Source organism: Budorcas taxicolor, chromosome 21, assembly GCF_023091745.1.
Source record: "Budorcas taxicolor isolate Tak-1 chromosome 21, Takin1.1, whole genome shotgun sequence".
NCBI lineage: Eukaryota > Metazoa > Chordata > Mammalia > Artiodactyla > Bovidae > Budorcas > Budorcas taxicolor.
The window spans coordinates 47,889,064-47,907,768 of NC_068930.1; the positions used below are offsets into that span (position 1 = coordinate 47,889,064).

At 39.6% G+C, this 18,705-nt stretch overlaps 1 protein-coding gene across 1 annotated transcript in view; it reads left to right on the plus strand.

The window, feature by feature from the left end:
• NPAS3 (neuronal PAS domain protein 3) overlaps positions 1-18,705 on the plus strand; it is a 963,361-nt gene that overhangs the window by 692,520 nt on the left and 252,136 nt on the right. The window contains exon 5 of the mRNA XM_052659608.1: positions 11,900-11,989. Within this exon, the coding sequence (XP_052515568.1) occupies positions 11,900-11,989 (90 nt within the window). The remainder of the gene's footprint in view (positions 1-11,899; positions 11,990-18,705) is intronic.

Here is an 18,705-nt window from a genome sequence, read left to right on the forward strand (position 1 = left end):
TTATGGCTATTATATAACTTCAGTAAAGCACATGGCCCTGAGTCACTGAAAACACTTTGTCCTGTGATTCCTCAGGTGCGTGAGTTGATACAGCCTCTACAGCTAAAGTAGATAAGTGGTGTTCTGTAGCCACCCATGGCAAATAGCCCAAGACAAGATCCACAGTCACTTAGACCTGCCTAGCAGGCTGTTGCTGTGTGCTGCTTAGGAAAAAGCAGACCAGCAAAGTCTGCCTGTCTTTGACAGGTGCCTAGGATGTCAGTTACTGGCCTCGAACTTCACTAAGCAACCTAAGGAGGGGATGATCCTGGGTGATGATAGCATTCCAGAATGGGGTGGGGTGGGGTGAGGGTTGGGGAAGAAGGAAAATAACGTCTGGGCCAAAACTTCTTACAATTCATTTTGCCCTGGGAAATTTATATGGGGCACGCATATATATATATATATATATATATATATATATATATATATGCATTTTTATGCAGTAATCCGTCCCTGTTTGGTAACTATAAGAGCATATTTGAGCACCTTTAGAGCTATCAGGGGAGAAGGCAATGGGACCCCCACTCCAGTACTCTTGCCTGGAAAATCCCATGGACAGAAGAGCCTGGTAGGCTGCAGTCCATGGGGTCACGAAGAGTCGGACACGACTGAGTGACTTCACTTTCACTTTTCACTTTCATGCATTGGAGAAGGAAGTGGCAACCCACTCCAGTGTTCTTGCCTGGAGAATCCCAGGGACAGGGGAGCCTGGGCTGCTGTCCATGGGATCACACAGAGTCAGACACGACTGAAGCAGCTTAGCAGCAGCAGCAGCAGAGCTATCAGGATAGCCAAGTGTCTAGGCATCTCAAATTTATAGAACAGTTATTTTCCTAAAAATTTGACCGTTTATTGACAATTCATGTATTTCATCTAATTTTCTCTTTAACACTCATGATGAATACACTAGTAAAAGCTTCAAGACAAAACAGAATCCTACCTTTTGAATATTTTTTAAACAAAGTTGGGCTTGCATTTTAAAGGAAAAAACTCACAGTGATTATTTGACTTATCTAATAGTGAAAACAAGAAAATAGTTGGGTCTGTCCTTTTTGCTGCCTCCAAGGTGGGTCAGAAAGGTGTGAGATGGTAAGCCCGGTCGTTTCCACAGTTTCATCCTTCACCTTCTTCAAATCACTGTACCATGTCTGATTTCACATTCAAGCTAGTCACTTTAGGTTTTCTCTTTGCATTTCCATTAGCTATACTTCTCTACAGACAACTTCAGTCCCACGATGCCTATTAAATCTCAGTGAGATCTTGGGTAAAGCATCTTTTGATCCTGGAAATTCAAGTAATAAATTAGCCAGTTACTCTTCAGTGATGGCACTGAATTCTCTTCTAGTCACGATTGTCATTGAAGGAGATTAGAAAGAGGAAGAAAACTCCAATTTCAGTCTTCATATGAAAAAAAAATTCACTTTGGAAAGTCAGAGGAAAATGCCAAAATTTAATTTTCTTCTTTATTACAAACACCAAAAACTTCACACTCCAGCCCAGTCCTTTCATCCTGTTTCTGAATTGGACCACAGTAGAAGCCAAGACATGTAGCCAAGTACCACTGCTTTTAATATTATAAATTTGGTCTGTTGCTGAATGCACACCTAGCAAATTTGGTGCTGGCAAATTTCACACTCAGTTGTTCTGCTTTGAGGGATATCATCTAGAGATTTTCTGAAGGAGATTTCATATGACATTAGTTGTTATGCTTTGGAGATATGCAAATGTGTTAGCAAACAACAAAAATCCACAGCCCCTTTTGCTTGATGTGTGTTAAGTAGGCATGTGTTAAATGCAGCAGCATTTCCTTAGACCTCTGAATAGGATGAGAGCTCTGTGGACAAGCATGTAGGCGGGTCTTTCTCACCCAGACCCAGCAGTCAACTGTGAAATGAAAAGAGAAGGTCGGCAAAGCAGCCGAAAGCTGTAGCATGTGGTACACCAAACTGTTTATCCCAAGATCATTCAGGACCAGGTTTCTAATTCTATCAGAGTAATTGATTTTCCCATAAATGTGCATCTCTACCTTCTATGGAGCTAAGGCAATGAAGTCGTGTAGCCCTCTAAGCATTTGAAATGTACGGAAAACCAATATAAAGGTATCAATGTTATAAATAGAAGATACGGAATAGATGCAATTACTTGAAAAGATTTCAAAAACAATCCTAATAAGCATTGTCAATTTCTGGGACTAAATGCTACCATTAGCAGTCCATCATATTTATGGATTTATGTGGATCTAGTAAAAATTAATTATTAATTACATGAGTGATATGTGAAATAAAGAGCAGAGACTCTAGTTATAGTGATTTCCTGAAATTAACACTGAAGACTTTCAGGGCCCAACCATTTTCCCCGAATGTCTAAATTACTATCTTAGTTCAGGTTCCCATAACAAAATACCATAGAGTGGGTGGCTTAGACAACAGAAATTTATTTTTTCATGGTTCTGGAATCTAAAGGTTGAAGATTAAGGTGCTAACATGGTTGGATTCTGGTGAGGACTCTACTCCTGACTTGCAGAGGGCTGCCTTCTCACTGTGTGCACTCAGGGCCTTTTCTAGGTGCATGCCTATGAGGACTGTTCTCTCTCTCTCTTATAAGACTACCAGACCTATCAGATTAGGACCCATATGACCTCATTTAACCTTAATTACCTCTTTAAAAAAAACCCAGTCCCCAAATATGGTCATATTGGAATTTAGGGCTTCAACATGTGACTGAATTTGGGAGGGGGCATGTAATCCAATCAATCCATGGTGATCATATTTGTCACAGTTAAGCTCTTTTCGTTACAAATTTTTTAATACCCTCCTTAGAGAGATCAATAAATGTTTCCTAAAATGAAACTCATACGTGAATGCAACAGCTTAATATCTGAGGTCTCTAAATGGGTCTTTTAATATGCTCATTTTGTTATAGGTTTCTTCAATCTTTGTTACTACCTCTGACACAAACTCCTTACCTAAAGGAATACGTGTACAAAGCTTTTGTTTTTTATTTTGAAAATCCTGTTCTTTAAAGTTACCCACTGTCCAGTAAACAGTCCAGTTCATGTCATAATCAGCCATAACAGAAACACCAATACGGGTCTACCTTCCATCTTCAAGGATGTATCTTTTAAGCAAACACGACTAGAAAATAAATTTCTATAAAGTCAATCTTATTTTCACACTAACTTCGATGTAAAATAGTATGTATATATATAACCAGAGAGAGAAAGGAAAAAATTCTTAGTCTAAATGGAAACTTTGGAACCAGAAATGGGGTGAGTGTGCTGGCATGCTCCATGACTTGCTACTGTGTGTTCTCAAGTCCCATCCTGGCAGTTGCCTGTTAGGAGGTGTAGTTCTAGCAATTATTGATTAACTGGGGTCCCTTCTTTATTTCTAGGCATTAGCCTATTCCTCTAAGACATGAAAATTTCCTTGAGGTCTATAGTCTCTAGTTTGTTCAGTTCAGTCACTCAGTCATGTCCAACTCTTTGCGACCCCATGAACTGCAGCACAACAGGCTTCCCTGTCCAACACCAACTCCCAGAGCTTGCTCAAGCTCACGTCCATTGAGTTGGTGATGCTATCCAACCATCTCATCCTCTGTTGTCCCCTTCTCCTGCCTTCAGTCTTTCCCAGCATCAGGGTCTTTTCCAATGAGTCAGTTCTTCATATCAGTTGGCCAAAGAATTGGAGCTTCAGCATCAGTCCTTCCAATGAATATTCAAGACTGATTTCTTCTTGATTGGACATTTACAAATTCTAGGAAGATAAACATGTGAGCTATTGGTTATGTTAATTAACCAGGTAAGAGGAATCCTTTTACAATGTATATGTATATCCAATTATCACGATACATGCTTTAAACATTTTGCAATTTCATGTGTCAATTACATCTCAGCAAAGCTTTAAAAATGCAAATTCCATCAATCCATGTCTTTTCCAACCCATAAACAGGATATTAGAGGTGTGAAGCTTGGTAATATCAGACAAGAGTCCCCACCATGTATGGAGAGTGTCCTAAGTCACTTTGCCTTGTGACTTGTTGTTTTATAAAGTTAATTTCCCACTTTTCTCATTTTCTTCATCTTGGATCCCACAGATGAATTTTGTTTAAGAAAGTAACTCTTGAGTTGCTCTTTGTTCAGCTAGTACAGGCCTGGTGCGTAGGAAGCCCTCGACAGGTGTTTTCTGAATGCATAGCACTGAAGCAGTAGGGACATGACAGTCACTTATGTGGAAAGAAATGCTGGAGGAGGCATAGACTCCTAGCAACTGTGATGGGTGTGAAACAAGTAAAATCCCCAGCAGGTATCCCAGCGGCAGGAGGAAAAGAACGTTCCTTTCATCTTACACCTACCACATTTTCTTGTGTGATATTGGGCCGTGTACTTGATTTCCCTGAGAACTCGTTTCCTTATCTGTAATATAGGATTAAATAATGCCCAGCTCAAAATTTGTTCTAAATAATTTCCCTAACAAGTGTTAGTTTCCTTCCATTCCCTCTCCTCTAATGTGAATATTTGAGGAAACTGAGCATTGTTTAAAGCATCTAGTGGCTCAGCTGGTAAAGAATCTGCCTGCAATGCAGGAGACCCAGGTTCTATCCCTGGGTTGGGCAGACTACCTGGAGAAGGAAACAGCATCCCATTTCAGTATCCTTGCCTAGATAATTCCATGGACAGAAGAGCCAGGCGGGCTACAGTCCATGGGGTCGCAAAGACGCAACTGAGTGACTAACACTTTTTTTCCTAATATGCTATGATAATATATATGATTTACAATAGTGTGTGTGTGTGTGCTTAGTCATGTCCGACTTTTTGAAACCCCATGAACAGTAGCCCACCAGGCTCTTCTATCCATGGGATTTCCCAGGCAAGAATACTGGAGTGGGTAGCCATTCCCTTATCCAGGGCATCTATCTTCCTGACCCAGGGATCGAACCCAGTCTCCTGCATTGCCGGTGGATTCTTTCCTGTCTTAGCCACCAGGGAAGCCCATATAATAGTATATTTGATATCTATTGCTGTATATCATATATGTGAGTGTTATGACCATTCCCTAGGGTCGCCTGTGACCTACAGGATGCCCAATGAACAGTTATTCGGTTCTACTCTTTTTTTGTGTGCTCTTTTGTATAACACAATGTGAAGGATACCTGGAACCAAGCTTCATGTGTAGCCAAAGCAAAGGAGTGACATTGTTAGACCTTTCAGGACCAGTACAACGGAGTGCTTATGTTACCCTGCTGACCTGGGAACTCCTCCCTTAATTCGAAAGAGAATTCTGAATTCAAGAAAAAAGATGCACAATAAGAAATTACCTCCTAGGTTCTGAAGAGCCTATGTTTCAGTAAACTACAATGCACCACATGCACAGATAGGTGATGTTTTAATGTTCCAGTGAATATGTGTGCCTTAGTATAATTAGTGGGAATCCTCTCGTTGAGGCAGAAGGAGCCTCAGGTAGAGTCCCGGTCCCCTGGGACAACCCACAGATAATGTGAGGTCTGTGTGTTGTCCCCCGTGACTCAGAGACACTGGCACGTGTGACTCCACCAAACATCACACCCTGTCTTTATAGCAGAGCCTGCTGCCCATTTGGCTGGATGTTCAAATCAAGACATCCACCTCCCTCAAGGCTGAATGTAAGGCTTGAACTAGCATCCCAGAGAAAAAAAGGTCAGCACTTTGATACACAGCTTCCATGAAATGGAATTTTAATGAGTAGAAGCAAAACCTGATCTCCTTGCTCAGAAAGCTGATGTCTTTGTTCTTTTCATGTCATAACATTTCACTAGCTCAACATCTCCCCTTTTATTCTGGTACGTCTCCTCTAAGAGAACTGAAGAGAGGCCGCCTGTGTCTCTCGGCAGTGTTTTCTCACCTAAGATGTGTGGATTTGTGTGTTTAAGGAAACTCTTAGGAAAGATGTCTTGCAGTGTCAAGGTCTGTTGTTCTGGAGTTCTGTTTTAGAGGGAAAATAGTCAAATTTCAGCAAATTAATCCAGTTCGCTGTTGTGATTGGGGAACATGTGGCTTTGGGTACGTGATCATCATATAAAGCTCTTCTATCATCCTTCACATTATTGACTCATTGCTGGTGGGGGCACAAAGGAAAAGATGCAGGAGCCAGAAAGCGCAGAGAGATTTCTGAGAGTTAAAATAAAAATCCACACCTTTGATGTGTGCTTTTCTCCGCTTCGAGAAAATATACTTAAGAGTCTTTCTAAAAATAAGGCTTTTGTTTCCACAACACTTGATGGTTAAAACTCAGATTGCAAAGGCAAAATTTGGGGAGCTTTGTTTTCCCAGTAAACAGATACCTGTGGGCGCTTCTGGACATCGTCCCAGGCTCTCCTTGAGGTTGCTGGGAGTCCGCATGCGTGTGCGTGAGCAGTCCAGTATCAGCTCCTGAGTGCAGTCAGAGGGCAGCATGGCACTTTAATGAGCTCGATCAAAGTGCTATTGTGTCCAAAGGCCAAAAAATATAAGAAACACTTCTAACTCTTTTATCTGCTGCCAAAACAGAGTGGAAAGATACGTAGCGGAGCCCCGTCCTCAGTCTCCAGACCGTGCTTCTTTTGTGCTTCTTCACTCTTTCACGATGATGGAAATGTGGTTTAAGAGCAGACTTGCATATTCCCGGCGCTCACCCATTGTTCAGGTCGCAGAAGTAATATTCTCACACAGCCTCTCCTTGTTAACAGCAAAGTCATCGTAGGAGTTGTCAAACGCTACAGCCAGTCTCTACTGGCTGGCAAGCTTTGTGCTCACATTCATGTTCTGCTCTTGTCCTAACAGAATTATGTCAGAACAGTGAAAAATCCTGGGTTTGGAGGGAACGCTGAGTGTATCCGGGACCATGCTTTATCACGGGTGGGTTAACCAAGCCTGAAGTAGAAGAACATCACAGATGCACGGCGCATCGGACACGAAGCACATGCTTGCATTTAAATCACGTATATCTTACTTTTTTACTGATGTAATTGTGAAATATGTTCTTTTTGCATTCATAATTAGGGGGTGGAACAGATGGTGAAGGCTTAGTTTAAAATAATCTGTCATTAAAATAACCTAGCCTACTGGTAATTCTTCACTCTAACTGGAGATAGGTCATAGGGAAAGAGTTCGGGGTGATTTTTTTTTTTTCCTCGTCTACACTGGAATGTTGTAGAAAGAACCACTCATTTCAGAGTAGTCTTGTACGTGAGAATTGCCTCTGTAAGGGCACTGTAGTAAGATTTCACTCTGAAATTTGGTTGCAGGGAAATATGCAGGGGATAAAAAAAAGAAAGCAGACACAAAACAACTTTGACAAATATAAATCCATTTAGCACAATGCATTAAACATTAGTATACCTTCAATCATGAAGCTATACTTAGTTTTATACCCTGCAAGGAAATAGCCTCATCATTTGACAAATACTGTTAGAGGCACTCGGCTTTTGGGGTTAAGAAACTGCGCCTTACACTTTATATGTTACTCTGATGTCAGGGGATATAAATTATAATTACAGGCATTATTATTCAGAGACGCTGTGGCTCCTGACTTGTGTATCCAAGCCTCTCTGCAGCCTGCGTACCTCATAGACTTCCTGGGATGTGACAAAGGAAATCTCTCATCAGCCCTGTGGAGATGGCTAAGAACTGGTTTTAGTAGTAAGAAAACTGTCTTGATGAATCAGATACTTGCATGCCTTGAAAACGTCTGTTTTACTGTTTCTTCTAAGATTTTGTTCTCCATCTGCTTTGAGGAAAGCAGATAGATTTCAGCGTGGCTTTGTAATAAATCTTCTCAAGGAGGAACTAGCATTAACATTTGTGTTGGTTCTTTTTCATCTTAATCCAACCTTAGTTAATAATCAGAAAATTCTACATACTGAGTAAGAAGATGTAATTAACCCTTTGACCCCAGAATCTTAATTGGCGCCTGTTGAAAACAGTGGGCAGTTTAAAAAAAAAAAAAAAATTAAAAGGTAGCCTGCAGTGATTGAAACAGCTCTATATAGTAGCTTTCTTGATTCAAAATTCTTGAAATTTCCACTGAACTTTCAGATTAATAATATCTGGTTCCCAAGACTAATTGAATGTTTCCTCCTTCCTCCCACCCTTTAAAATTAAGACATCCACATTATTAAGACACCAATATTGATGCTACTCTTAAAACTTTTCTAAGCAGCAAAATACAACTAACTATAGACAGGGATGACCCTGAAGCAGAGGGTAATGGCCATGTGAAGAGGGACCTTGCCAACCTGCTGACACCGGGTTTCATATCCTATTCTTTATTTGAAATATAATTATACCCGAGTTATTGATTTTATCTCATACTATAGATAGAATTGTTTCAGATGATAGGCATGAAAGCAAGAAATAGGGTGAACTAACCTGTTTTGTTTACCTCTGTAATGGCAAACAACTAATCTGACTAGTTGTTTTCCCCCCACCAAATTGGCTGTTATTTTTAATTGAATTGACTGGATGCTTTGTGTCATGTAGACATAGCCTCATTTTAATCTCACCAGGAAATTGGAACATGTGTCGAAGCCTCTGTTTTTGCCAAACAAAACTGGCCAGTTCTTAGATCGCCGCTGCTTAATAGCATCAGATGTTTAGCCTCCAGATACTCCTTTTCCCTGCCATGATGCTCAAACCTCCTTTAGTATTTTAGCAAGTATATTGAGATAGGAACCTACTTTAAAAAACATAATCCCTTTCAGTGAGAAAGCAAAGGATGTGTGTCAGTGACAAATGAATAGCACTGAGTATTTTGGAAGACTATGAAAGGATTCAGTCTAACTCTGATCTTCCGAATGTCAGGAGATAGCCCAGACTATGTGGGACATCTGTGGCATCAGAATCTGCAACTAATCTAACAGCTCCATAAACAGAACTCTTGGAGGAAAGAACTGCCCTTCCTCTTAGTCATTCTAATGTGTGTGATGTGAGGGAAAGAGCTTTGGGCTTGGAGGTAGAGCTGGATTTCCTAAGTCTTATTTGAGCAGTTGTTAGATGCTGGCTAAAGATAAATAAGATGTCTCCCTGCTGTAGAGAAAATCAGTCTCTTTGGGAGTTGGATAATTCTACTAGGGTGATGAGGCTTCCCAGATGGTGCTAGTGGGTAAAGAATCCACCTAATAATGCAGGAGACACAGTAGACGTGGGTTTGATCCCTGGGTCAGGAAGATCCCCTGGAGAAGGAAATGGCAACCCGCTCCAGTATTCTTGCCTGGAGAATCCCACGGACAGAGGAGCCTAGCAAAGTACAGTACAGAGGGTGCAGAGAGTTAGACACAACTCAGCACGCATGTGTGCACACACGCACACACACACACACACAACGGGATGATACAATGTCATCAATGTTTTATTAATACTATGGGAAGCGGTGTATTCAATCCTGGCTTTACCGCTAGCTGGCCGTGGTCTTACCCAGCCACTTAACCTCTCTGTGACAGGTTTTCCTCACCTGAAAAGTGAGAGTTTAGACTACAAGGGGTCATCTCTGTGCCATTAATCCTTTCTTCTGCTCTCATTCAGTCTTGATTGTCACTGGTTCCCACAGAAGATATCTTCTGTCTCTCTCTGTGTCCCACTGATCTGACAGTGGCATTTTAGGGTTTGAGAAGATGGTTTACACAACTCCCTGTGATTATATTCTAGACCATGGCTCTTAGGTTGAATAGAAAAAACCTAATTAGGCCCTTCTCTTCCTGGATAAGTTCAAAAGAGGCAGTCCTAATCCTCATGAATCATCCTTAGGAGACACCTGGCTTGAGGTGAAGACATGTTGAAATGAGATGCTCCCCAAACTTCTACAAAGGAAACTTCTCCATTTTTGCACTTTTGGTTCAAAGTAAGCTTCCACTGTATTACACTGGAAGATTGAAAGTTTGGCTCTCACGAGGCTTGAGAAGGCTTGACAGTTTTGTCAAAGATCAGGAGTCCAGTTCTCTTAGACGTTGTTTTGTTTTCTGTCCCCTAGATGCTTCCAGGGAGATATTACAGAGCAAAGGTGACCTCTTGGGAAGTGACTTATGAATTCTTTTTGTCATTCCACTCCCCATTCATCTCCAAATGGTAGGATTCTATCATTGGAACAAATCATTCAAAAACAAGGAATGATTTTTAAGAAGTTAGAGGCTGCCTCAATACAAATATGTTAATTTCAGAAATGCTGTCCAATTTATCTTTTCATTAATGTCCTTGTATCAAGCAGAAAATCTTTATTTTTAGTGGAAGGCAAGGCAGTGTAGTGACTGAATCCAACAATCTGAGTTTGAATCCTAACTTCATCATTTACTAAGGTCAGGCATGTTGGCTAACTTCACTAAGCCTCAATTTCCTTGTATGTAAAATGTGGATAATAACATAATTACTTCAAATGCTACTTGTAAAAATTAAAAGAGACAATGTAACCCACTTAGTATATAATAAATGTGAGCTATTATTATTGTCTTGACCAGAATCTTGTCTATTATGTAATTTGCTTTTATGTGGTACAGTACAATGTGACTTTTGAATCGAATTTTTGAATTGTTTTCAGAACCCACTTGTTTTCACCCAATTGTTTTCAGAGGAGGAGGTTGGGTACTTCTCATAGTTTCTGATCAGTGGGGCTGTGAAAAGCAATCAGGAAGCATGGAATCAAATTTCATACACACACACGTATTCCCATAATGATACATACACATATTTATATACATATATTCAATATATACATATGAAATTCCAAAAAACTTCAGTATTTTAAGAGACTGAAATTCTCGCTGAGATTTAAGGCCGTGTATTTTTCTACCTGAATTTTACATGCTTCTTCCACCTTTCTGTATTTAAAAATTACATCATTAGTTTAATGTTCACCACATACCTTGTTCCCAATGAGGATTCCCTGTATTTCCAAACTCACAGCCTTTGTAAATATCACTAATCTTTAAAACTTCTTTTCCTACACAAGCAGTACTTGTGCAACCCACTTGATTAAACATAAATAAAACAAAACACAAGATGCGAGAATGATGGAACATATAAAATGCACTTGGATCGCAAGAATTTGAAACAAATTTATTCTCAATTTGAGTGATATCTTTCCGTTGGGAGTCCATGATGATTTACACCATTCATCAAACTGAAAATGCAGTCCTCTATTTGAAAAGTAGACTAACATTTCAGGAGCTGCAGATAATATGCAGTATTCTTCTTTTCTCCCCACTTTCTTCTTTTCTTTCCGTCTCAGGAGTTGTAATAGAAACTAGATCTATTGCAATAAAGCTTTAATACAGAGTTTTGCGAAAAAAAGGATTACAATTTATGAAGCTTCAGCCTGTAAACATTTATCCATAATATATTGACTTTTCCTATTTGTTCTAATACAATAGGCACTGGGATTGAGGAGAGAATAATCCTTTATTAATTAGCAAATTATTGACGTCCATAGGAGCATAAGTGGTGATTTTACTTGTTTTTTAAATAGGAACTCTTTTTTTCTCTTATTCCATTACAGTTTTCATTCCTGTTCAGCTATTTAATAACTGTACTGATTTAATCTCAGTAACTACTGAATCCAAAAACATAAAGGCAACGTCTCAGAAAGTCAACATGGCCTGATTTTATACATAAATGCAGTGCATCTTGATTAAATGACAGACATAAGGAAGTGCCTGAAATAAGGGAAAGCTAGCTTGTGATCTTAATTCAGACCTTTTATTTGTTCATGTATAATGCGGTAGTTAAAGATCTTAGACTTATGTTAAACATGAAGGAAAAGTGATCTTAAATTTGGTTATGTGTTGCTTTGTATTAGATGCCTTATTAACGAACTCTCCATCACATATACTTACTAACTTTTTTTTTTTCCTGCAGTCCCTGGATGGCTTTGTATTTGCACTAAATCAAGAAGGAAAATTTTTGTACATTTCTGAAACAGTCTCCATCTACCTAGGCCTCTCACAAGTAAGTAAAACCATTTTAGATTCTTGACAGCAATTGTGAAGGCTCCTTCAGCCTCATGCCTGTCCTCCTTCTTCAACAGATATTATATTTGGAGTGAATTATCCAGTTTATTTTTTAATGGCTCTCCCTGACTCTGCTCACCACGTCATTGAGAAAGCTGCATGTCAGTTCAGAACATTTGGCATCAACTTGGGCTCAAAACTTGATTCCCCCGTCCCTACCCCCTAAGGATCATTATTAATTTATTGAGAACAAATGAAGTTTCTTCCCTTGGTTGTTTTGAACTTTGAAACCTCTGTGCTCAGTAGGAGAGGGACACACTAATAGTGCTTCCCTTGTGTCCTATTACTGGATGTTTATGGAGGACCCTGCACTGTCCTGGGAGCTGACACAATGACAGGGAGTCAAGAAATGCTGAAAGAGACCATTAAAATGTGTTGTGGGGAGGAACAGTTCCTGCAAGTAGGTATTTTGCTGCCTTTGCAAATGCTTCCTTATGCAGAAACACGATTTCATAAAATAAGATAATCTTTTGTTATTTGCCATTTAATTATCCACACGTGTCTGTCAGAGGTGAAAAGGGGGGGAAAAAAAAGACGGAGGCACATGGGGGCAGGGGATGAAAGCCCTAGACATTCGTTCTTGATAGTCCCCCTGGAACACAAAAATTTGACTTTTGTTCAATTCCCAGACACAGGCTGCCACTACAGAATGCCAAAATACCCTGAAGAAAAGTTTGCAGTTCTACTAATTATCCAGATGTTTTCTCCATTCAAATGCTGAACATCTGGGTATCCGTGCCCATACAGGTGATTGGCTGAGGCTGACCCTTTTCATCTGGTGGTTTGGCACAAGAAAAACGCAGTTCCGTGGGAGGGATTTTGTATGTATGTGATGATCTGCCAACTTGGATAATGTACTTCTCATTCAGTTGCTCCTTTGAGCTAAAGATGGAGATGAGATCTGCCTCTCTCCTCTTAGGCAAGACTCACCCCAGACTCATTGCTTCTGAAAGTTGGCACTGCTGTAAGGAGGCAGCACATGGCTGGAACATTTTGGCTGTTAGTGAGTTTGCTGGGTAATAGCTAAATCAAGAAAGACATTGGGAAATAATAAAGAGAGATAGTTGGCATTTGAGGAGGGTTGGGGGAGGAGGAGAAACACTGCCAAATTTAATTATTTACTTTTGAGAATCCAAGCCCGGGGTGGGGTGGCGGGCATTAACTCTTGCTTGAAGAATGTGCAAGCTATTGGCTGTAGTATATCTAGCAATTCTGTTTTATGTGGACTTGAGCAAACCAAATGATAGAAACTGGGCTATTGTCAATTCAATATTAGTATTCTTGCGTCTCGTGGAAATCTCTGGTTTTCTAATGGCTTTTAATAGACTTGAAGCCTTGTCTTAGTCTGTTTGAGACCTAGTGTTGGGAATCACCAATGTTGAAATTGGTGTGCCACCATACTAACACTGTATAGACCTGGGAAAGCCACTGTTTGTTGTTCTGCAATGCCTGTATTCATATTTTGTGCAGGCTATCCAACAAAGTTTAATAAGCCAGTGAAGAAGAAGGATGAATAATTAGTTTAAGCAGGTAAATGCTAATTAGGGAACTCCTGAAAAGCATCCATTATATACTAGCTCAAAACACATTTTACAGCCCTGGTTAGTGGTGTAATCCAAATTCTGTCAAGGCAACTGCATTTTCTGTAATTGAGATGTGTATGTTTGCTTTGCATAACAGATGGCTCTGTATGCTTAGACTGATAGCTAGGAAAATAATAATTGCATTATTCTGGCCAAAAGAATATTAGCTCTTGGGTTTTGGCCATTTCAGTCAGTCCTCCTGCCAGCACAGCATATGCACATATATGGATTGGATTTTCAAGGAAATTGATGCATCTGGAATAGTGTGGCCATCTGAAATATCATCTGTTCAAGAAAAATTTGGCTTTAACCCTGTGTTGGTTTCTCCTTAAAAGCAAGAGATTCCACTGCTTCTCTACTATCACATTAAGTCAATCTTTTCCTATAATCTGAGGCAAATCATTGAGGTTTCCATAGGAATAAAACAGCTATGCAGGCATGGTTTGGTAGCTGGCAACTTCTGTACAGTTCTTCCCCAGCTCTGCGTGGGATGCGTTATAAAGTAAGTGTGCATCAATTGTCAGTGTCTCGGCTCACCCGGGGGCAGATGCTGGCCACCGTGGGCTGTGGCCCTGTGTGGAGGTTGTGTTTTGTGTCACCACAAAGAGTCCAGTGTGCAGCTAGACAAACGTGGTGTGGCCAGAAGTCTTCATTTGAGGGCATTATGAAATGATGAAGGGTAGATCACTCCTAAGTGATTTTTGCATATACCAATGCACATATTTGGAGTTCAAAACAAATTCAGAACTCCAGAAGTTAGTTCTGGGTTAACATGGAAATAATCTGATAAGAGCGTAGTGTGTTTTTAAATGCCCAAAGAATAAGGGGGAAACTCTATGCTAAAACTTCGAGAAAGGTTTTCCAATCCAATTAATGTTCTCAGTCCTAAAAGAGTAATTGGGTTTCCTAAGACATAACCCTTCCCAAGTTTCTTCCATGCCCTCTTTCAGTTGTGGAGCGTGGAGTGCTCACTGGCGACATCCAGTGTAAAGTGTATTAAAAGTTATTCAATTAAGTACATCCTTAATCTTTTAAACACACACACCCTTAATTAAATGCATACCACTCGGTTCATATCCTACAACTTTGACTCCGTGATTTTTCCATCAAATTCTTGACAGTGATAAGGAATCTATATAGTTATGTTCCCTCCTTTCCTTTTTAAGCAGTATTATTAAATCAAGACAATGTGTATCATCAGATATGTACCCAGTGAAACTGCTGAGGAATATTGTGAACATGTCAGTTTGTTAGAGCATAGCTGTGTCTGCGTTTATAACTCTCAAGATGTATCTTCCTCAGTTTTATTTTCTTTGAACATGTAAATAAATATGGTGGCTTTAAAACGGCTTATGTTCTCAAGAAAGAATTAGGATTCTTTTTTGGCTCCTGAGAGAACTAAGCAGAGAAACTTCTAGCAAGCTCAGTTGTGTGGCATGAATATAGAGACAGCCAGAGCAGGTTTTTTTCCACTCCATCGAGGGTAACTCCAGGTGTCCAGGATGTGTGTTTGCCACTTACTGCCTTTAGGGTGTTTTCATATCATCTTGATGATGGGAATGAAGTGATCTATGCTATGATGAAGTCCAAACATCTTCAGCAGAACTTTGACTTTGCCAGAGATAATCATTTAATTTAACCAAGATATGGTTTCAGGTTGTAGAAAATGCATTGTTGACTTGCATCCGTAGGTGTAAAGATTCCCAGGTACTCACTACGCAGTTTGGCTTGCATAGAGATTAAATGACTTCTTATGTCTGGTGATGGTGTCTGGAGCTGCTAAAGACAATTCTGCTCCTTACGCAAAATGGAATAGGCAAAAGTGAAAGCAAAGAAAGAAAACAGGGTCATTTCCCTAATACTAAAAATATAGCAACGATGGGTAGCCCACTTTTATGGAACCTCTTCCAACATGTAAGGGGCTTAATCACCAAAGAATCCAAAAGAGACTTTATATGATAAATAAAAAGCATTTCTACTTCAATATAGGAGTGGAAATTAAAGTTTATAGAAATATTTATTTGTTGATTTAAACCCTCCTCTTTCCAAAAAAGAAATAGCTTACACAAACATATACAATAAAAAGTAGGCAAAATAAAACCAGGGTCTAGGGAAAAGAAAGATAAACATAAGTAATCTGTTACAGCATAGTAAGAGAACAGAATAAAGGTTTATAAGAAGGGATATAAATGATCTGATAAAGTATCAAATTTACCTATGAGCTTCTGGGCAACCAAAGCAAGAAGGGAAATATAGCCAATTATAGCCAACAATCACAAATAAGGAAGTATCACTTCTTAAAGAAAAGGAAGTTTTTTGGTGAGTGAAATATTAAAATAAACCTCAAAAACAATTTCTGTGGGAGCTAATATGTGGATTATGACATATCAGTTTGCTTCCACTGGAATCCACATTCAGAACAAGGCTATAACGACCCATAAAACTAAGGCGAGCACACGTATTACAAATCCCATAATGAAGCAGAAGATACTACTCCCCTCAGATCATTCTGAGAATGGTGTTCTGACATCCAGTACTTACAATGGCATTGACTGGCTTGATGTTTTATGTGCTTTTAAATCAGCTTTTCTTAATCCATATTCAAATACTGCATTTTCTTTTAAATGCTGATGAGAAAGTCAAAATTTTATTTGCCAGAGGCAGAGGACTTGGGTCTCAGTTAACCAGAGGGTAAAAGTGGACCCTTCTGAAAACATTTTATCTTGAAAATGGGTTAAAAGATGATGATTCTGCTGCACCTATTCTAGAAAAATGTTTTCAAGTTAACAGAATTCTGTTTAAAGTATAATGGGTCCTAGAGCAGACGGAAGTTAACAGATTTTTCTGCTGTGATATCATAAGGAAATATACTATAACCAGCTAAGCTCTCTCTTAAAATATACTCTTATCACCTGCCCATGGCCTCCAATGCCCAGCTTGCAGATGAGTCATTTTTTTTTTCTTCTCACCACATCCCCATTCTGGTAGAAGATACCTCTGTGCCATTGCAAGCTAGCTAGAAGGAAGCTGCAAACAAGATTATGCATTGGCTTGGTTCAAGGCAGCTTGCTGAAAGAGGTAGGGTGGCTGCAGCGGTAAGAGCTAATGGAGGTGAAAGTAAAAAGGTATAGATGGTCATTTAAAGTTTTGCCCTTTTTTTAAGCCATGCAGATATATTTACCGTAAACTCCTTTCCCCATCCTGTTGTTCATCTCCATATTTTAGGTTTCTCTGCATTTGTTATATAGAATGGCAAATAAAATTACAGCTCTAGCACACATGTACAAGGTCAAATAAATGACAGAGCTCAGTCTATTTGTGAAGCTGTTCTGAAAGGGAACCATGGTGCCAAATGTGGTTTATTTGAATAATAAAGAAGAATTAGATTCCCCTGATAACTTGGCTGAGGGCCAATAAATCACTGGAGGTTAAAGATGCTTTGCAACCGCTATGTCTTTCTTTTGCTTTTCCAAAGTGCAAGCCTCAACTCTCCCATTCTGTGTTTTTCAATGCAAATCAACTTGAGGTTAGTATGTGGTTAATATTCTTACTTCCATGCTTATAAAAGATTTTATATATATATATATATTATATATATATATATATACACATACATACACCTACACATATATTTCTTTAGCAGAGTGAAAAAAAGACATTAGCTTACACATTATTACTCTTGTTAGGCATCATCATGTCCTAGATATAGCCTATAAAGGCAAAACAGGTGTTCTTTCAACACAGCAGAGGCCTTATAATAATGGAGCCAAGTGTTAGCTTTTTCAATCTGTGTGTGAAATTGATGCAACACTAGGACAACCAGTGTTCCTTCAATCAACAAATACAACTCTCCAAATATTGCTCGGTGCCCCCTTTTAAAGTCATTCGAGTAAAATAATAATAAAGTCAAGTAGGCATATCTTAATTTTTTTTAAAAAAGATACATAATTTTCTACAGCTTGTGTTTTGTCATTTTTGTTGGTTTTTAACCTCAGTAAGTCTGCATTTTTCTCCTGTACTAATCGTAAAAAGTTCATCGCTTCTTGTGCAACAAAGAAAAATGCCCTTTTGAATGTGGAAGCTCTGAGGGTTTAGAGACTATTGAGAAAATATAAGTATCAAAATAATTCAGAAACAGGACAAGGCGCAGTGGCACATTATCAATTGACAACATTTAAATTGATAAATGCTTGGTAGTGAAGGCCTACAAGGGCACTTTGAAAAGCAAATAGCGACCTGGTGAAGAAATTGATTTCCCCCCCCGAAAATGACTGCATGATGCATCATTTGACTGCATGCTGTCCGAGTGCTTGACAGAGATAATCTCAGCAATCCCACGGGCGACCTTATCGTTCTCACCAGGGCAACTTTGTCTACGTTCTGACTTTGTGCATGTCAAGGTTCCTCCCGGCAGGATCCTTGGGGGGAAAAGTTCCTCTGTTGGATCCAGATATTGAACTGCTCGCTCATCCCCATTTTCCTCTCCCGCCCCCCTGCACCCTCCCAAATAGGCAAACACGCCTCTTTATTTCATCCATAATTATGAATGAGCCGGGCGGAAGACCGCAGCAGCTCTGCGCACCAGATCTTTGTGGAAACCCTTATTACCATTTAGTTCACAGAGTTCTAGGTGATAACCTGTATTAGCAGGGATCATATTATCAGAAAGGGTAGAAAAATTCCCTCCTGTTCTTCTATAGTATATGGCAGTTCTTAGCAAAATGGAAAAAGCCAGCCAGTTTCTTTCAGCCTTGTACTTGCAAGGAATTTTTTTTTTCTCTCCCCTACAATCTTTACACAGAAAGCTTCTGAAACTGTTTGACTCCATACCATTTAGTTTCTGATAGTGTTGTTCCCTCACCATCCAGTAATTCTAAGTATTTCTCTTGTAACTTTAAAATGATGTAATATTGACATAAGGCCCCAAGAGTACGTCACTGTGGGCTCTTGGGCTTTGAACTGGCATGGCAGCGCCTGTGGAAGAAATCTGATAGAACCCACGAGGCTTCCTCAGGACCAGTGGTGTTTGGAAAATATTTTTCTGCCGAGAGGGATAACTGATGATTTCTTT